This window comes from Myxocyprinus asiaticus, chromosome 34 (assembly GCF_019703515.2).
Source record: "Myxocyprinus asiaticus isolate MX2 ecotype Aquarium Trade chromosome 34, UBuf_Myxa_2, whole genome shotgun sequence".
Taxonomy (NCBI): domain Eukaryota; kingdom Metazoa; phylum Chordata; class Actinopteri; order Cypriniformes; family Catostomidae; genus Myxocyprinus; species Myxocyprinus asiaticus.
Window position 1 is genome coordinate 40417359 of NC_059377.1, and position 20735 is coordinate 40438093.

The following is a 20735-nucleotide window of genomic DNA, read 5'->3' on the forward strand; positions in this document are numbered from 1 at the left end:
ACCAAATATTTTTTGTTGTTGCATACAGTATCTCACTCAAAAATCACATAGAAGTAAAATGGTATGCGAGAGCCACTTTATTTAGATTTTAAACTGATATGGTTTATATATGTGTGGGTCGATCGAATGAACCTTTCAAACAAATTACTGAACTGCAAAGGAAAAAGATTCAAGTACTTTGTAATGAAAGGTCAAAGCTGCTTTATTTTGGACAATAAAAGGAGGGAGGAGATTTTACCTTATTGACGACTTTCTGCTGTTGGGCGTGTTTCTGTCTCAGTGTGGCCACTTCGCTCCAGAGAGCTTCATTTTCACTGCGAGAAAAAGACAGAGAAAGACAAGATACAATATAAAGCTTAATGCAATGATGAGTTCTTCTTGGAAGTGTCAGTTTGAGGACTGAAATCTTGAAAGATATGCTTTGGAATTTCGAAACAAGAATAAATAAGGTTTATTCCACCCATAAAACTGTGTGGTATTTATCAAACTTACACTGTAAATAATAATTACAAAATGGATAGTTCTGGCTCTAAAATTTGACTGGACAAACTAATATATTTATATTGTAAATATGGATTAAATATAAACAATTAATATATAATACACCTATTTCATTGCATAAATTAAAATTACAAATTTAAACAAAAATCTATCTTAAAAACGTAAATCTATCAATTTAATTAAATAACTTATACATCATTTATTAAAATCGGTATAATATTTTTTGTTGAATTACTGTTGAAGCCATTCAATAAAAAGCAGTAAGCAACTTAACAGCGTGCGTTACGATAATTTTACCACCGTTAGGTGTGATGCTAAGAACAACATGAAGTGTTGTTACAGGAAATTCTGCTCGTTTGCATTGCAATAGCAGACACAGCCGTGGATTTGAGCATTGTGAGATGTAGACTGTGACTGACATCAAACACAGTTGAAGTCACACTTTCATCAGAGTTTCAAAGACTCCCTGTGGACTGTACTCTTTATCTGTACTCATGTAGGTTATGAGATGACTCGACGGCATTATAACCCAGCAGTGCAACTGTAAAACAGCAGCGTGCAGGAAGAGTCTCTTGAAGAGTCCCCTCCTCTGGCCATGAGACTTGCCCCCCGCTTTCACCCCTTTAGCAGATGGGGTGAGGGTTTATAGGGGCAGGTGTGTGCATGTTCTTCTTAACCCTCTTTTGCATTCAGAATCTGCATACACCTTTTGCATTCGTAGGTCAATGTTGACCCGGTCACAAGGGTTTTCATCAAAAACTATATTGTAAGTCATTAAAAATGCCTAATATTGTGTAGGTCCCCCTCGTGAAGCCAAAACAGCGCCAACCCGCATCACCACAGACACCACAAATGTACAGAGCGGTTATCCGAGTTACCGCAGACTTTGTCAGTTCAAACCAGTCTGGCTATTCTCTGTTGATCTCTCTCATCAACAAGATGTTTCCATCCACAGAACTGCTGCTCACTGGATGTTTTTTGTTTTGGCACCATTCTGAGTAAATTCTAGAGACTTGTGTGTGAAAATCCCAGGAGATCAGCAGTTACAGAAATACTCAAAGCAACAATACTGTGCCTGTATGTACCAGCTGACCCTTCACAAACACTAGAGCCCCGTCCAGCTTTAAAAGTGACTGTGTGTGTGTTTTGGCAATGGATGAAATGCCTCCACACAATCTCAGAGCAGCTGAGAGACTGTCCGTTTTTGACCGATGACTAACTGGTTAAAAAGGTCAAGCATTAACAAGTCATCGATGATTCGTAGACACACAAAGACTAGAGATTAACTACTTTCACCTCTTAATTACACTTTCAACTGATATTGATTTCAACCTACATAACACAAAAGCAATGAGACACAAAGCATCTGTACAAAACCAAACAGTTACATCAGTCCAAATTTTCCCTATAGATTTTGTCAAATGTAGCGAAACAACCCATAGACTTACATTGACGGAGGCACCAGAGTCATTTCTAGAGACCAGAATATCATATACTTCGACCTAGAGGTCGACTGATAGTGGATTTTGCAGATACATTAAGTAAGGTGGTGGGAAAGGCTGATAACAGATTAATCGGACGATAATTTTTCAAATTGATTTATAGAATGTAATCTTAATTCTTAAATCTAAAATTTGTATTCTTTCTTTATTATGGCGGGCAAAGACAAAGAATCCAAAATGAATTAAATTCCAGATGTTTTTTTTTTTCCAACCAAAATTCCAAAAATAAACAGAAAAAAAATGAAGATTTGGTACATAACACGGGACTTTTAAGAATAAACAAGCCTGAAACACACTGGGTACTCTTATTTTGAAATGACTACATGATGAAAAAACGATCTGCAACTATTGTCATAGATTTTTGCCGATAACCGATTGTTCCAAAAAGCAACTATCGGCAGCGATTAATCGGTAAATCCGATATATCGGTCTACCTCTACTTGGACCAGTGAGCAACACACTAAAAACACTCAGAACACCGTAGCAACCACACAGCAACGTCCTGGCAACCGCCCACAACACTCTAGCAACATAGTGGCGAGTTTTGCACGAGCTAGCCGCACTCAGAGTTGAATCAAAAATTAGTCTACACCATTGTGGCTAGGACTGGGTAAAAATATTGATTTTCCTTGGCATCACGATCTTCACTTGAACAATCTCTATATTGATTCTTAAATCCCAAGAACGATCTTTAACTCTATGCGGCAACCCTCTTCAAAGTGATTAAATCACTTACATATGCGACAAACTTTCATGCTGTGCAAGTACAAATGTCTGTGATTAGCCACTAACTGGTAAACGTTTAGATTTTAACTCTCCGGTGTTTGAGTAGTATAGTGGTAAAGAAGTGTAGCAGCCTGTTCTCCATATCAATTTAAATAGCACAAATTATACATGTAAACTATAAATTTGTAACAAAAACAAAAATATGCAATATATGCAATTTAAAAAACATTACTGATGGAATACACTGAATTTGAAGAAATTTCAAAAGCTAAAATGTGACCAATATGATGAAACACTACTGAATATATAATTTTAAAATAAATATTTTAGAATTGTACCTAGAAAGTTAACAGCATTAGCTAAGAGATTTTTATGGACATTGTAACCAAAATATACTCATACAAATCGACATCCAATAGAAATCAGAATCTGGAAATCTGTATCAATACCCAGCCCTACAGTTATGTGAAAAAGTATTTGCCCCCTTTCTGATTCCTTCTTTTTTAGTGTATTTTTCATACTAAATTGTTTTAGATCCTCTCTCTCTCTCTCTATCTATATATATATATATATATATATATATATATATATATATATATATATATATATATAACTCAACAACTGTCAGTCATGTCTGTAGGTTAATGATGACCTCACTGCAGCAGAATAAGCCCACAGTCCGCTAGCGAACTGAGACATACACCGATCAGCCACAACATTAAAACCACCTGCCTAATATTGTGAAGGTCCCCCTCCTGCTGCCAAAACAGCGCCAACCCGCATCTCAGAATAGCAATCTGAGATGATATTCTTCTCACTACAATTGTACAGAGGAGTTATCTGAGTTACCGTAGACTTTGTCAGTTCAAACCAATCTGGCTATTCTCCGTTGACCTCTCTCATCAACAAGGCGTTTCCATCCACAGAACTGCCGCTCACTGGATGTTTTTTGTTTTTGGCACCATTCTGAGGAAACTCTAGAGACTGTTGTGTGAAAATCTCAGGAGATCAACAGTTACAGAAATACTCAAACCAGCCCATCTGGCACCAACAAACATCCATGCGATTATCTAATCAGTCAATCGTGTGGCAGCAGTGCAGTTCATAAAATCATGCAGATACGGGTCAGGAGCTTCAGTTAATGTTCACATCAACCATCAGAATGGGGAAAAAGTGTGATCTCAATGATTTGGACCGTGGCATGATTGTTGGTGCCAGGCAGGCTGGTTTGAGTATTTCTGTAACTGCTGATCTCCTGGGATTTACACACACAACAGTCTCTAGAATTTACTCAGAATGGTGCCAAAAACAAAAAACATCCAGTAAGCGGCAGTTCTGAGGATGGAAACACCTCGTTGATGAGAGAGGTCAACAGAGAATGGCCAGACTGGTTTGAACTGACAAAGTCTACGGTAACTCAGATAACCACTCTGTACAATTGTAGTGAGAAGAATAGCATCTCTGAATGCTATTCCGAGATGCGGGTTGGCGCTGTTTTGGTGGCAAGAGGGGGGCCTACACAATATTAGGCAGGTGGTTTTAATGTTGTGGCTGATCGGTGTACAGCATTTTGTTTTTTTCCCCTGACGTCCACTTATAATGATATATAATGTCATATTTGTGATGTAGTTTTAAATGACCACCCGTCTCTCTGACCCTAAAGTCGTGGTCACTTAAAAGGCACAGAATTGCAGAAATGACCCAAAATTCTGGGTAGACTTAGGAGTTTTTCGTTGTAACTTCCACTTCCTCTTCAGTTATTGAGAGTAACGTGTTTTTCATAATTTTCTTGCTCAGTGATTCAGAATATGGAGTTTTGGTCATGGTGACCTGATATAAATAAGTCTAGATTCAGGGTTTGCGACTCACTGTTTGAGGGTGCTGATTTTGGAATCCATGGACTCCTGCTTGCCCTTCATGAGCTGCACATCTGTGATCATTTTAGACATGTCATTCGGGTTGAACTTCAGGTCCTCGTGTTTAATATTAGACACCTGCGGATGGACACAATGAAAATGTCAAAGATGTTGAGATGAACTGAGGAGTGTGTGTGTGTGTGTGTGTGTGTGTGTGTGTGTGTGTGTGTGTGTGTGTGTGTGTGTGTGTGTGAGATTGGAAGGGTGAGTGAAGTCCGATGTGAACCTTCGCAGTGGAAAGCATGTGCTAATAGTTTGATTTCCGTCCGAGCTGGACAGTTGGACAGAGCCGAAGAGGAAAGACTATAAATCTGAGGGGTGTAAAGTGGCGGCGTTTGAGCATCAGCACAATGCCAGATTATGTGACCCCACAACCTCATCTTCTAATCCACACGACTCTAGCTGGCTTGCACTCAAACCTCAGATTATTTTAAGTGTCACTGAGCCAATGGGAAAGAGGGACACTGGGAACCAAAGTGGGCCATGGAAACTCGGCAGAGCAAACGCAAATCTTAAAAGCACACACAAAAAAATTATCCGAAAAAGGTTTTACTCGATTTTGTAACCCATCACCCACACTAAATCTGTGCATGAAGAATCCCGTATAAAGATCCTGAAATTTCCATAGGCGATTAATTAAAAAAGTTTAATGTGTTAATTTTTCTTAATCACCATTAACGCATTTACCGTAAATACGGCATAAACCCTTGTTGGAAGGGCGGAACCTTTCCTCTGTGTCCGCAAGGAGTCATTACACTACACAACACACACAACAGCGCTTCCCTGTCAGTGTAAACTTATTGAAAAAGGACCTCTTAGCACTATTTGACGTACAAAACAAGCCCATGTGGAATTTCTCAGCCTAAGTAAGGCGCATTTTAAGGCCGAAACATACTTCAGGCAAGTACGCAAATGCAGACGCAACAGCTTGGCCAACACGTGGTCCCGTTGTACATACGTTACATGCGCTCTTGCGTTGCTCTGGCGGTTACAAACCTCGGACCTCAAAGGGGGAATAGATTTTTTAGGCGTGACCACGAAACTGAATGTGGTAGTTGAGTCGATAGTCGAGGAGTGGAGAGACACGGAGAAAAAACAAGTTCGTTTGAATGGACTGGGGACAGAAAGTTGTATTTGTTTTTCGAAAAGATTAAAATCAAATTGCTGCCCGAGTCCGCCATGACAGTTGTTGATTGAAAGAAGAAAATCCGCTCTAGCACCCCTTGCGGCAATGCAGAGAATACAGCGCGTACTTGCGTTGGGTTATGAATTGAGCGCTGACACATTTCATAATGCAACGACGTGTGAAACCGAGCTTAGGTAGCGTCTGCGTTCACGTACTTGCATAGAGTATGTTTGGACCTTTAATTACCACAGAAGTACACAAAGTCTTAACTATCACCAAAACGCAGAATGATAGGTTTTTGTCTGCAAGCGCTTTTCATGTGGAGTTCAAAGCGATGCATGACGCTGGCATTGATGCTATGATGTGAATCATGAACGGAGCTTCACGATTGCTGTAGGAAAGTGGGTAGTCACAGTCTACTGGCAGATTAATATTGTGGAGGATGAGTTTAAGAGATGTAATGCCCATTGCAAAGATTATGCAACCTATGTGGGGACTAGTTCTTTCAATTAGTCAAACTCCCATTTAGAATTTGGGAAACATTTAATGTTACTTGAATTGGTGATATTTTAGTCCATTTTTTTAGTCTATCTTCATACTGCGGAAGGCTTTGCTTAGAAAATGTAAATAAAGCATTATATTGTTACATACTGTTTTGTTTTCTTTCCTAATTTGGAAAGAAATGCATTTTGACAAGAAAACAAGTATGCAGTATATGGTGACAGATTTCAACATTTTAAAAATTTGCAATTAATTGCGATTAACTACAAAAAAAAAATGTTAATTGTCTGAAAGCGCACACACACACACACACACACACATATTAGGGGTGTAATGGTTCGAATTTCTCACGGTTCGGTTTGTATCATGGTTTAAGGGTCACGGTTTCAGTACGGTTCAGTATTTGCTTTGTTCAAAAAACTAAATATTACTGCAAAATCCAAAGAATAATCTATTTGGTAAACACTTCAACAGGTTTGCCCTTGAATAACAATCCCTGTATTACAACAGTAACCATAGTTTAACCATGGCATTTGTAGTAAAATCATAGTAACCACAATATAAACATGGTTACTGTCATGGTTACAATATATAGTAAAATCATGGTTACTATATAGAAACTACAGTATTACTGTAATAAAACCATGGTTAACTATCAAAACCATGATTTCTGCTCAGAAAACCATGGTGACAGCAGTCATGGTTACTACAATATTACTATAGTAACTCATGGTTAATTTTTGTCAGGGTCCTTAAAAAAAAAAAAAAAAAATAAATCTCTAATTACTAAATCAACACTTTAACTTAATACCTGCACTAATACGCTACATGCATCAACATAAAGTGCACTTCAAACTCATCTCAACATATTCAATATTCGGAAGCTGTACATCACTATGAAAGGAATAACCTTGCTATTAGAATGCATACGAGAAGGCATGTTGTGATAATGCTGCTTGAGTATTTTAATCATACATGGAAATCCCACATGAACACCCCAAGAGTGCCTGCATAAAAACGGAAGGGAGCGTGTGCAGTTTCGGATCACCTGCGGCTATTTCCCTGGGCGATGTGTATGTCTTACTATAATGGCATTATTGACGCTCGTGATTGATTACAGCAGCGCAAGGAAACAAGAACTTGCGTGCATTTTAAATAAACCCTCACATGCATTATTGACATATATTACCAGTATACAGCACTCGTGTCGAGCAATGTCTGCAAACAGTGCCTGTTTTGTAAACGTCTTTTGACCATCACTGTTGTAAATCAAAAACAAAATGTTCCCAGAAAGGAGAAACGCAGGGGGCTTCTCTATCAGTGTTTCATTTTCTCCACTTGCCATTTTCAACTACACACAATGCTTGCAGAACAGTGATGTCATCAAGTTGACCCACGTGAAACACAGGTGGAGCGTATCCATTTACAGATCCATTCAGGTGCATTAGTGGAGGTTGTAACTGTGCCTGTCTGTTTGACACTTTGTTTTCTTGACCAAAACTTGTGCTCCAGATGCATCATTAAACGAGGTGAACCGACCACGGTGCCAATGCTTCCCGAACCGTGGGTGGCGAACCGTATGGTTCGGTTTTTTACCGAGAACCATTACACCCATAATATATATATATATATATATATATATATATATATATATATATATATATATATATATATATATATATATATATATATATACACACACATACACACACACACACATACACACACACACACAGAACAAAAATATAAATGCAACATGTAAAGTGTTGGTCCCATGTTTCATGAGCTGAAATAAAAGATCCCAGAAATACGCATTGATTAGATTAGAGCCTAATGAATTTATTTCAATTGACTGATTTCCTTCAATGAACTGTAATTCAGTAAAATCTTTGAAATTGTTACATGTTGCATTTATATTTTTGTTCGGTATATATATATATATATATATATATATATATATATATATATATATATATATATATATATATATATACACACACACACACACACACACACACACACACACACACACACACACACACATACATACACAGTGTAAGTCAGATGTTTACATACACTTAGGTTGAAGTCATTAAAACTTGTTTTTTAACCACTGCATAGATTTAATATTAGCAAACTATAGTTTTGGCAAGTCGTTTAGGACATCTACTTAGTGCATGACACAAGTAATTTTTCCAACAATTGTTTACAGACAGATTGTTTCACTTTTAATTGACTAGATCACAATTCCAGTGGGTCAGAAGTTTACATACACTAAGTTAACTGTGCCTTTAAGCAGTTTGTAAAATTCCAGAAAATGATGTTAAGCCTTTAAACAATTAGCTTCTGATATGAGGTGTACTGAATTGAAAGTGTACCTGTGGATGTATTTTAAGGCCTACTTTCAAACTCAGTGCCTCTTTGCTTGACATCATGGGAAAATAAAACAAATCAGCCAAGACCTCAGAAAAAAACTGTGGACCTCCACAAGTCTGGTTCATACTTGGGAGCAATTTCCAAATGCTTGAAGGTACCACATTCATCTGTACAAACAATAGTACTCAAGTATAAACACCATGGGACCATGCAGCCATCATACCGCTCAGAAAGGAGATCCATTCTGTCTCCTAGAGATGAACGTAGTTTGGTGCGAAAAGTGCAAATCAATTCCAGAACAACAGCAAAGGCCCTTGTGAAGATGCTAAAGGAAACAGGTAGACAAGTATCTATATCCACAGTAAAACGAGTCCTATATCGACATAACCTGAAAGGCTGCTCAGCAAGGAAGAAGCCACTGCTCCAAAACCACCATATAAAAGCAAGACTACAGTTTGCAAGTGCACATGGGGAAAAAGATTGTACTTTCTGGAGAAATGTCCTCTGGACTAATGAAACAAAAATTTAACTGTTTTGCCATAATGACCATCATTATGTTTGGAGGAAAAAGTGTGAGGCTTGCAAGCTGAAGAACACCATCCCGACCGTGAAGCATGGAGGTGGCAGCATCATGTTGCGGGGATGTTTTGCTGCAGGAGGGACTGGTACAGTTCACAAAATAGATAGCATCATGAGGAAAATTATGTGGATATATTGAAGCAACATCTCAAGACATCAGTCAGGAAGTTAAAGCTTGGTTGCAAATGGGTCTTCCAAATGGACAACGACCCCAAGCTTACCTCCAAAGTTGTGGCAAAATGGCTTAAGGACAACAAAGTCAAGGTATTGGAGTGACAATCACAAAGCCCTGACCTCAATCCGATAAAAAAATGTGTGGGCAGAACTTGAAAAAGCCTGACTTAGTTACACCAGTTCTATCTGGAGGAATGGGCCAAAATTCCAGCAACTTATGGCGAGAAGCTTGTTGAGGGCTACCCAAAAGGTTTGACCCGAGTTAAATAATTTAAAGGCAATGCTACCAAACACTAACAACGTTTATTTAAACTTCAGACCCACTGAGAATGTGATGAAAGAAATAAAAGCTGAATTAAATAATGCTCTCTACTATTAATCTGAAATTTCACATTTTATATATACATATATACATATACATATACACACACACACACACACACACTGTAAATATACATACAGTATATCAAAAGAATCAGAATTGAAATTTTGAATGAGATTTTATTGTCAAGTATGTTTACACACACAAAAGGAATGTAGCTTCCACTGCACAGAGAAAACAAGACACAGATAATAAAATCAAAGTGAATAAAAATATATATAGAAAAACATGACAAAAATCAGACAAAAAAAAATGCACTTACAAATATGCTATAAAATTATACCGTTTTGTGCAAGTGTTACATACAGTAAAAGCGGTAGGGTATAATAAATAAAATTAATGAGTGATTTCTTATTGCACATGATTATATTGCACAGTGGTGAGTCATTGGAGGCAGTTTTAACTGTTAATGAGGTGGACAGCCTGAGGGAAAACAGTTCAAGTGCCTGGCTGTTCTGATGCTCAGTAGGCAACAGTTCAAATAGGTAGTGGGCTGGGTGAGAGGGGTCCAAACTGTCCTTTGTAGTCTTCTGATGTCCAATTTGGTAGCCAAGCCAGACAGTTATTGAAGAGCAGAGGACAGACTCAATGACTGCTGAGTAGAACTGTATCAGCAGCACCTCTGGCAGGAAGAACATCCTCAGCAGGCAAAGGAAGTACAACTTCTGCTGGGCCTTTTTCACACTGAAGTCTATGTGGGTCCCACCTCCTGTGAGATGATAGAGCCCAGGAACCTGAATGACTCCACAGCTGCCACAATGCTGTTCAGAATGGTGAGGGGGGAAATGCTGGGGTGTTCCTCCTAAAGTCCACAATCATCTCTACTGTTTTGAGCATGTTCAGCTCCAGGTTGTTTGGACTGTACCTGCCAGCCAGCTGTTCAACCACCCTTCTGTATGCAGACTGTATGCCATCATCATTTTGGATGAGGCCGATGACTGTAGTGTCGTCTGTAAACTTCAGGAGCTCGACATAGGGGTCCTTGGCAGTGCAGTCATAGTGGGGAGAGCACACATCCCTGGGGGGCACCAGTGCTGATTATAGAGGTGCTGGAAGTGAATTTCCCCAGACTCAATAGCTGCAGTATCTGTCAGAAAACTGGTGATTTATTGGCAGACAGAGGTAGGAATAGAGAATTGGGTTAATTTAGTCCGGAGAAGAGCAGAGACGATGGCGTTGAAAGCTGAACAGAAGTCTACAAATAGGATCCCTGCATACGTCCTTGGTCTGTCCAGGTGTAGCAGGATATAATACAATCCCATGTTGACTGCATCATCCACAGACCTGTTTGCCCGATAGGCATATTACAGGGGGTCCATCAAGGGTCCAGTGATGTCCTTCAGGTGGGCCAACACTAGTGTCTCAAATCAATGACTTCATGACCTCAGATGTCAGAGAGAACAGTCTGTTGACGTTCAACCCCATCATGTTGGGTTTCTTTGGGACTCCGATGATGATGATGATGATAAGTGTTTGAAGCAGCAGGGAACTTCACACTGCTCCCGTAATCTGTTGAAGATCTGTGTGAAGATGGGGGCCAGCTGGTCAGCACAGGCTTTTACAAGACAAAAAGCTTCCTTGTCTTCTGTTTCTAGAAGTCCTGGCACATATCCTCTTCACAGATCCTAAGTGCAGGTTGAGTAGCAGGAGGGGGGTTTCAGGATGTGTTGATGGTGGTGTGACCTATAGGTCAAGGCGGGTGTGGGATTTGAGACTGGGCTTTTCAAATCAGCAGTAAAACACATTCACGTCGTCAGCCAAATGTTGATTCCCTACAGAGTTGGGGGTTGGTGTCTTGTAATTGGTAACATCTTTCAGGAATCTCCACACTGATGCAGGGTCATTAGCTGAGAACTTGTTTTCCAGATTTTCAGAGTAGCTTCTTTTAACCACTCTAATCTTCTTTGTCAGTGTGTTTTTGGCCTGATTGTGCAAGATTTTATCCCCACTTCTGTAAGCACCCTCTTTGGCCTGACAAAGCTGACTGATTTTTCCTGAAAACAATTATTTGTCATTGTTGAATGTTAAATGTTAGCCCTAGTAATAATGCACATATCCTCGCAGAAACTGATGTATGATGTTTACAGTATCTGTGAGCTCGTCCAGGTCGGTGGCTGCAGCTTCAAAAACATTCCAATCAGTGCAGTCAAAGCAGGCTTGTAGTTCGACCTCTGCTTTGTTAGTCCATTCCTTTAGAGCCCTTACTACAGGCTTAGCTGATTTAACTTTCTGCCGGTAGGTCGGGAGAAGATGAAACAGACACCGATCAGTAAGTCCCAAAGCTGCCTGAGTGACAGAGTGATATGCATCCTTTAATGTGGTGTAGCAATGGTACAGGTGTAGGAAAGCACATCTTTTTTAACACCGTTACATCTACACACCAACTTCGCTGATGTAAAAGCATGTTCCACTGTGTCTCGTTTTCCCCGATAACTCTGCGATGCGATCTGCTCTGATCAGCTGGAAGCCAGGCAGATGTAACGTACTGTCCGGAATGGCTTCACTGAAGCATAAAGCAGCAGAGATTGAAAAGTCCTTGTTTGTAGGCGTGAGGAGTAGCAGTCCTTCTGTTTTGTTAGGAAGGGTGTGAAGATTAGCTAGATGGATGCCCCTCTGACTAAAATGTCCAGCAAAATTACTGAATAGTCAAAAATCGGGAAAAGACTGTTTGATGTGTGCTGTCGAATATCCAGCAGTTTATCCCTGGTACAACTGATCGGAAACATTACTAAACACAGGACAAACAACAAAACAGCCCTCTACATTGCGAGTAAATAACCTGCATATGCAACCAAATTTTGCTCTATGCGACTACAAATTGTCCGCTAGAAACCACTGGCTAGTAAATATTCAGATTGTAATTGCTAGAGTTACCTTATTTGGCTGAAGTGGGTCGCGAGTTGTCATGGATCGCAAGTTAAATTTGCATTCCACGCACTCCATTTTCATTTAATAATGTCTCTTTTAAAATCATTCTGTAATTTACAGTCATTACTTCCAATCATACATTACTCGGATGAGTTAAAAACAACAACTTATCCCTCATTAATGTTAGCCGTAAATACTTGCTCTCGGAACTGCCGATAATCTTAAAGAGATAGTAGCATTGTAGCGCTTATTATGCATATCACTGAAAACTCAATATTAAAGGTGCAATATGTAAAATTTTTCATGTAATATTCACCTTTTTTGCCAATGTGTGAAAGGCTTGTAACACAACTTAAAAAATATTAGCCCTTCCCAGACTTCCTAGGTTGCCTATTAAAGCCTGTAGACTGATTTTCATGTGAAGGGAGCGGGTCGCTTTTGCTGGGAAAATCCAAAGGATGTGACATTTATGCGCGCTCCTGAGAGCCTTGCCTCCGAGAGTAGCTTCTCTTCCGCTATTCAACAGCATCAACAGACTGTCTGCAACACTAGGTAACGTTATCTTAGAGATGCTATCCTGCAAACGTCCGGCTCCCAGCACAACATTGACTCCTACACAAACTCCGAGTAAGCCAAAAAAAAAAAAATCATTTATCTACTGAATCCCGTCCGGCTAAGCGGGAACGTGATCGACTGAAAACTAGAGTGAACATCGGCAGGGTATTTGATTCCTGGAGGGACCTTCGTTCGGTTTTGGGGATCGAAACAGACCCTGAATTGGCGTTCTTCTTATTGGACAGGTAAGCTTACATAACTGCAAAGCATGTGAAATATAGTGCCATAAGGATTGTTCTGGTAATTTTAGCTAAACTACAATAACACATGAAATGAATGCTAGACAATGTTCAAGATAATACAAAAAGCTCCATTCATTAGTGTAACGTAACTTGGTTATACAGAAAATATATACAATTTATTATTATAAAACAATAGCACATCAATATATCAAAATGACAGTTGTGATGGAATCACATCAATACTGAATTGTGTCAACATATTTATGATGTTCAGTCTATTTTATAAACAGCTACTGTCATCATCCACCAAATTTAGCTAACAGCTATTGATAAAGCTGGCTAGCTATCTAACACCGACATAGGCTATCGTATAAATGCAGTCAATGTATCATGCAAAGAAAAGTGTCAGAGCTATATCCACACTTTGTTTTAGCCCTGTTCCAGCACTGGAGAGTCAAATATAATATACATTCTCAAAGTTTATAGTAAAACAATCATAACTGTGTAATTTTAATTATGCTACCTCATCTGTCAGCATGATGCCGGTGAATCACGTTCAGTCTCTTTGTACGTTACGTCATTGTTTTGGTCCCTATGGAGTGTGTGCACGAGCACGAGCAACAGGTAGCTGGCTGCAGTTCATTAAATAGCCACAGGTGTCATTAATAACAAGGGTTTCTGAATCTTACATACTGCACCTTTAATACTTGTAAATTGTACAAATTATGCATATAAACAAACATCAAAAAGTAGTAATGTAGTAAGTGTAATAAATGTGTAAATGTATAAATATTTAAAGGATCAGTCATTCATTGTGATATATTTTAACTTCAACAAACACTGTAAATATTGAAGAATTTAACATAGGCTCTTGCAGCATCTCTGCATGGGGTTAGGTAAGACCTAAGGTTTACTTTTTTATATTTATATAGTAGCACTTAAATGTTATATGTGGTTCCAACCTTGTGAATATTTTGTTAAAAACGTGTATGAACAAAACAGTGACATCAGTTTGTATCATTATTATAAATACAATTTCATGACCTCATATAAATTGATAGAATGTGAACTTTGTACATTTTTAAAAAGCTCAAATGTGATTAAAATTATAAAAATCAAAATATGAAAAAAAAAAAACATACAATAGCATGTGAAGTCATATATATCTATAAATATATATAAATACTATTTGTATGTGAAGACGCCCCTTTCTGGTTTGCTTAATATATTTTTCAGTTGCATTACACTTACATGTTGTCAAAAGTCTGCAGAGTAAAAAACTAAATTTACTAGCCAATGGTGATTCTTTCTCCAACATGTCTGTAGACAGTTGTGAAAACAGCAAAAGATTTGGAGAGCTCCACACTGAGGTGGCCATCCACAGCGCCAACTTATATATATATATATATATATCTGTATATATAAAGCAAGAATTACATGATTCATAACAGTATTTCCTGAGTCCGTTTTAATATAAGGTTTATCAAACCAGTAAATGACTACTAAATCCAACAAGTCCATCAATGTTATTCATGTCGTAGAAAAAAGAAAAAAACTCCATTAGAAGAAAACTCTCAAAACTGCAGTTTGGTTAAAGTTGTCTACACAACTAAATAACCCTTACTGAGTTCTGCTAAAAAATATTACAGAACATTCACTGTTGGAAATCCACTTCTAGTTCCCAGAATGAAAGGAGGGATAATTTTTAATGCCACTTTATTAAGCTTTTCACTGTGTGAGAACATAATTCTGCCAAATATGTGAGTGTTTATGTGAAAGGCTGCAGGTTTAAAGCCAAACAGGGACAGCAGGGAATCGTCCAATAACCCAGAGCTCCTGGGACCACAATCAAGTTCTGATATCATAACTGTGTCCTTACAGAATGTCACCCGCTGCTACCCCTACAGTTAAGCTGCTTTGAATCTTAAAAGTACCTCTTAAATACTAACTAATTATTGAAACAGGATGGCCTTTTAAGGTCACAGTTGGTCCGATTATCACTAACACTTCACTCATATACTCTCATATTAGTATGTTCACTTTGAAAGTTCAGATGTTTCAAAATGGGCAGATGTTATATCTAAGCAAATGAGATGTAACTATTTTCCACTTACTGTTGTGACCTTCCTTTTAATATTCTCCAGCAGGTTTTCCTGCCCACGGATGAAGTATGGATGCTGGAATTCTGTGTCATCTTTCTCCGGTTTCACCAGTCCACCCTGCTCGATGTGGACAACTTTACGGAAACCATCTATGAGAGGGATATAGACAGAGTATACTGTAAATATATATGTTATGTAAGGGATAATGTACAGACAGCTGGTTGTTTTATAAAAAGATAAATCCCGGGGTATATTTTGCAATAACAACCGGCTGACTGTAAATTATCCCGCTTATTACACCGCTACTAACCAAATAAAAAATTTTTAAAAATGGACATGAAATATTGATTTGCGTTGAAATCATTTTATTATGTGAGAAGAAAGAAATAGCTGAACAGTTGATTTGCACCTCCGGTTTGCGTCACCGTTCTGTTGCTGTTTACTTTGCGAAAATGACCATCAACTGCTCATTATCCAGCTTATTACAAGACTACTTGCCAAATAAATAAATGGACATGAAACACTGATGAGTTGAAATTATTTTATTATCTTACTTGTAGAGATTGAAGAGTGATACGAGAAGTAGTAAAGATGACTCGCAATACCCGGTTGACCGGTCTGATATGTCTTAATCCCTGGATTTGCGGTTGTTACTCAAAAATCAGACCGCTAGATGGCGCCATTGACCAATCAGAATCGAGTATTCCAGAGACCGGTGTATATAAATGTGTATATAAGTACAGTGTTATTAGATTTCATAATGTTAACTGCTCCCTGCCTTCAAGTTTGTGAGTTTTATATATACAGACAATACAACAGCTAATACAGAAAGATACAATCTGCATCCAAAGTTTCAGGTTATTGGACAAAACAATATCAAAAACTCCCATGTTGATTATACCAAAAGGCTAAGTGAGTTTACATCAATCTGAACATGTATTAGAGACATTATCCAGAATGTACAACATACATCAGATTTACCTTCATGACATCATCTGGGGTGGTCAAATATTAAATTATACCTAGTACATAGTCAAAATGTGTAGATGATTTAATGGAAACTAATTATGTGGTTAAACTTACACATATTGAGCTGTCGAACGAAACTGGCCATGTTATTGTGCTTGAAGTATTTCGGAAGAACCTCTTTGGAAAATCTGCCATGGTCGAATACATGGAAGCTGTTGCCATTCTGTAAACAAACCAGAAATAATCACGAAGACAGGAAGAGTTTAGTAAACAAACACATAGATGAAAACTAGTATTATGCTTAAAAGAGATTTATAGCTTTACATAATCAATGCATGTACAATTATTGCATGTATTTAAGTGTATTCTGTTTCAAAGGAAAATCGGTTCCAAGGAATCATGTTGTCAACAAACCCTTCACTTTTATATATAATGAAGTGTATCATTTATATGCAAGCCAGTATCTATATAATAACCTTCTGCAGAGTCATGGTGAGGCTCTGTAGATCAACACAGACCTTCTGCGTTTGAGCTCTACAAGACCACACCTCCAGATCCAAGTTTATTTTGGGACTCTGGTTGAGGCCTAAACTGATTCAAAATCTAACTATAATCCAGTTCATCCTCGTTTAACCTAACCCTCAGAACCCAAACATCATCCGCAGGGGCCACAAGTTCAAAACCACAGTAGATTTAGTGTCTTATATCTCCAGATCAGGGTTTGTTAGATACACAGTAGGTTAGGCCTCAACTAGCTCAGCACAAATGAATCTAATTATAAAGCAAAACTCTCTCTCTCACACACACACAGTCATCATCAAACCACTTTAAACCCAAACCCAGACTATAAACTCACTTGACTCCAGCAGATTAACGGGTCCGTGTCTGGATCTTCCACAAGCGTCCAGAGTTTGGTGAGAAACGCAGGTACATTATTATTACCGGTGACCATCACCCCTCCGGGTCCGACACTGTGATACTCCATCACAGATGATTTATCGACAATATCCGATGACAGTTAAACTCTGTAACGAGTCACTGACGAGAATCAGAATTACACACTCAGTGCGCGACTGTACAAACGCGGATTATTCCGTTCAAATATACGATTATGATTCCGATTATCCAATCTGACGATCCGGGTGCCGTTCAAATAGCGATATCTCAGATAAAACTAATCTGAATGAGTGTTTTTGACGATGCTGAACGAGTGGAAATTTCCATTAAATCCACATCGCGACGAAGTGCGTAGAAAAACAAGCAGCATACAGGGCGGCGCGCTCTGATGACGTAAGTGCGACGGATCTTTCAAAATATTCATAACAATTAAAACGGGGTTAAACAAAAAATATTTGCTTATAATTAATGTGTTTTAAGTTTTCAATGTTTTTTAATACATTAAGAATTATTAGTTGGGAAGATATCCCTTTCTCCGCTTTCCACGTGTCTGCGTCAATCTGGAGGTTCGAAACGCTAGTCAGCGCTGTCCAGTGTGCATGATAGCAGTGTGGACCACAGAAGCAAAACGGAATCAAAAATATTTTATTTGTTTAATTTAAAATATCTTACAGAGTAAAAATTATAGGTGGGGGAAATATTGATGTGTTGAAATATCGTGATATTTTTCCTCGTGATATTGTATTTGAACCTCAGTTCCTATAATACATCTATAATACACTGTGTACACAAAATAGTTACACTCAGGACAAAAATGTCCCCATTGAAACACATTAAAACTGCAATATTTGATCCCAGAGCCATTAAAGCATAAAATCATGAATTCTATGATATTATACTTTCATTCTGGAGCCCTGGCTGAATGGCTAAATTGTTTAATATTTTCCACCAGATGGCGCCATTTTCCTCATGTTTAGCCTATGGAGTAAATACATGCTTTTTTCCTAAAAATATATTGTTATATATATATAAACAATATATTGTCATACCCCTAAAATCCTGTTTAACACTATAAATGCAATAATTAATCCTGGCATCTCTTATGAAGTATAACCATCTACTGATATTTGTGAGAGATTTTCGAGGTTCTTTATTGAAAAGATTGATGGCATTCGATCCTCCCTCACTCCTTTTCACGAATACTTTGCTCGACTGTTCAGTTACTACAGCTACCTTGAACAGCTTTCAGCCGGAGTCTTTTTCTGAGTTGAAGGACTTAGTGATGCAGATGAACTCTACAACTTCGCTTTATGGTGTTGTTCCCTCTGACATCATTAAAGTTGCTTTTGATACAATTGGGCCTAGTATCCAAGTAATTAATAATTATTGCTTAGTTTCCAGCTTTGTCCCTGCATGCTTAAAGCATGCAGTTGTCTAGCCGTTGCTCAAAAAGCCCAATGTTGTTGCAAAGTGTTTGAATAATTATCGTCCCATTTCAAAATTGCCATTTGTTTCAAAAGTTTTGTCACAGTTACTTCCTTTTCTGAACTCGACTCAGGTATTTGAACCATTTCAATCAGGTTTTACGACTCATCACAGTACTGAAACAGCTTTGTTAAAAGTGATGATTTGATTTTACTGGATCTTAGCGCCGCTTTTGACACGGTAGATCATAACATCCTTCTGTCACACCTTGAACGGTAGATGGACATTAAGGATACAGCACTACTCTGGTTTGATTCATATCTTAAATTCAGGGCATTCTCAGGGGCTATTGGCCAGTTCTATTCATCATCTGTCTCTGTCTCCTGTGGGGTTTCTCAGGGGTCTATTTTGGGGCCACTACTCTTCAATCTGTACATGCTTCCACTTGGTAACATCATTAGGAAATATAACATCTCTTTCCATTTCTATGCTGATGATTCTCAGCTGTACCTCCCATTAAAATCTAGAGACTCTTTGCAGCCCCTCATGGACTTTCTTGAGGATTTTTAATGCTGGATGGCAAATAACTTTCTCCAGCTTAACAATGATAAAACTGAGGTGATTATCTTTGGTCTCTCCAAAACTAGAAGCTCTATAGTTAGTTACTTAGACAATCTCACTCCATATGTTAAGTCACATGCAAAAAATGTAGGTGTTATCTTTGACTCTGAGCTTTGTCTTGAAAAACAAATTAGGTCAGTTGTTAAAAACAGCTATTACCAGTTGAGAGTCATCTCCAGACTTAAATCGTCACTTTCCTTTCAAGATCTGGAAAAAGTCATTCATGCATTTATTACATCACGCCTGGACTATTGTAATTCTCTATACCTTGGTCTTCCCCAGTCTTCACTGGCACGTCTGCAGATGGTACAGAACGCAGCGGCTAGACTGTTAATGAGTGCAAAAAAAACATGATCATATCACTCCAATTCTAGCTTCTCTGCACTGGCTTCCGGTCTTTTTTAGAATTCAATTCAAGATTTTGCTGATTGTTTTTAAAGCTCTTAATCGACAAGCCCCATCTTATATTTCTGACCTTATTTATTTGCATTCATCTCCTAAGTCTCTCAGGTCTGCCAATAAAGCTCTCCGTTATGTCCCATGGTCACGTCTTAAATTAAAAGGTGACAGAGTCTTTGCAGTTGCTGCTCCACGCTTATGGAATCAATTGCCACCTGACATTAAGTGTGCTCCTTCAATCTCTATCTTTAAATCTAGACTTAAGACACATTTTTACTCTTTGGCCTTCCCTGGCTATTAAATTGTTGATTAGTAATTGTTATCTTTTATTTTATTTTATAATTGTTTTTGTACAGCACTTTTGTCAGTGTAAGCTGAATTTAAATGTGCTTTATAAATAAAATTTACTTTCCTGTTTTCTGTTTGCTGTATTATAGAGCACTGTGTGGGTGTGTTGGTATGGATGTCAGACTGTGTTTTGTATGTGTGTATTGAGAAGTGCGTGTGTGTGTGTGTAAAAAACAACAGTGGCATTATGTAAACAAACTGTCATTTAAAGGGTTAAACTCCTGAAAATTAATGAATATTTGGTAGTTATGATCAGGACTGATGTTGGTTAAAGAATCTAAGTCAGTGAAAGTGGAAAATAATATTAATATATAATATTTTTATGGCAGTTTTTTGACATGGACATTTTTGTCCTTTGAGGACCTCTGAGTAACTTTTTTATTGATGCACAAGGGTTAATAATATGGTGATGGGAATAAATTATCTTTGCCAAATTGATCTAGGAATTCAATAACAGTCCCTTAGAAGATGCAGTTATCAAGCTTTACACATAATCACCCTCCATTACTGAAATTTATTACAGTTT

General features: G+C 38.1%; 1 protein-coding gene across 6 annotated transcripts in view; it reads right to left on the reverse strand.

Annotated features, from left to right (window-relative positions):
* Window positions 1-17815, reverse strand: part of LOC127425544 (heat shock factor protein 1-like) — a 34158-nt gene extending 16343 nt beyond the window's left edge. For 3 of the 6 annotated variants that reach the window (XR_007894634.1, XR_007894633.1, XR_007894632.1), the window contains exons 1-5: window positions 17376-17815; window positions 16634-16742; window positions 15563-15699; window positions 4599-4723; window positions 239-314 (exon numbers count right to left, since the gene is read on the reverse strand). Coding sequence is in view for 3 of the 6 variants with exons in the window: in XM_051671656.1 (XP_051527616.1) it covers window positions 239-314; window positions 4599-4723; window positions 15563-15699; window positions 16634-16742; window positions 17376-17504 (576 nt within the window). In the remaining 3 variants the exon portion in view is untranslated. The remainder of the gene's footprint in view (window positions 1-238; window positions 315-4598; window positions 4724-15562; window positions 15700-16633; window positions 16743-17375) is intronic. The other 3 variants (XM_051671656.1, XM_051671655.1, XM_051671657.1) reach the window with 2 other exon arrangements.
* Between the last annotated feature and the right edge of the window lie 2920 nt (window positions 17816-20735).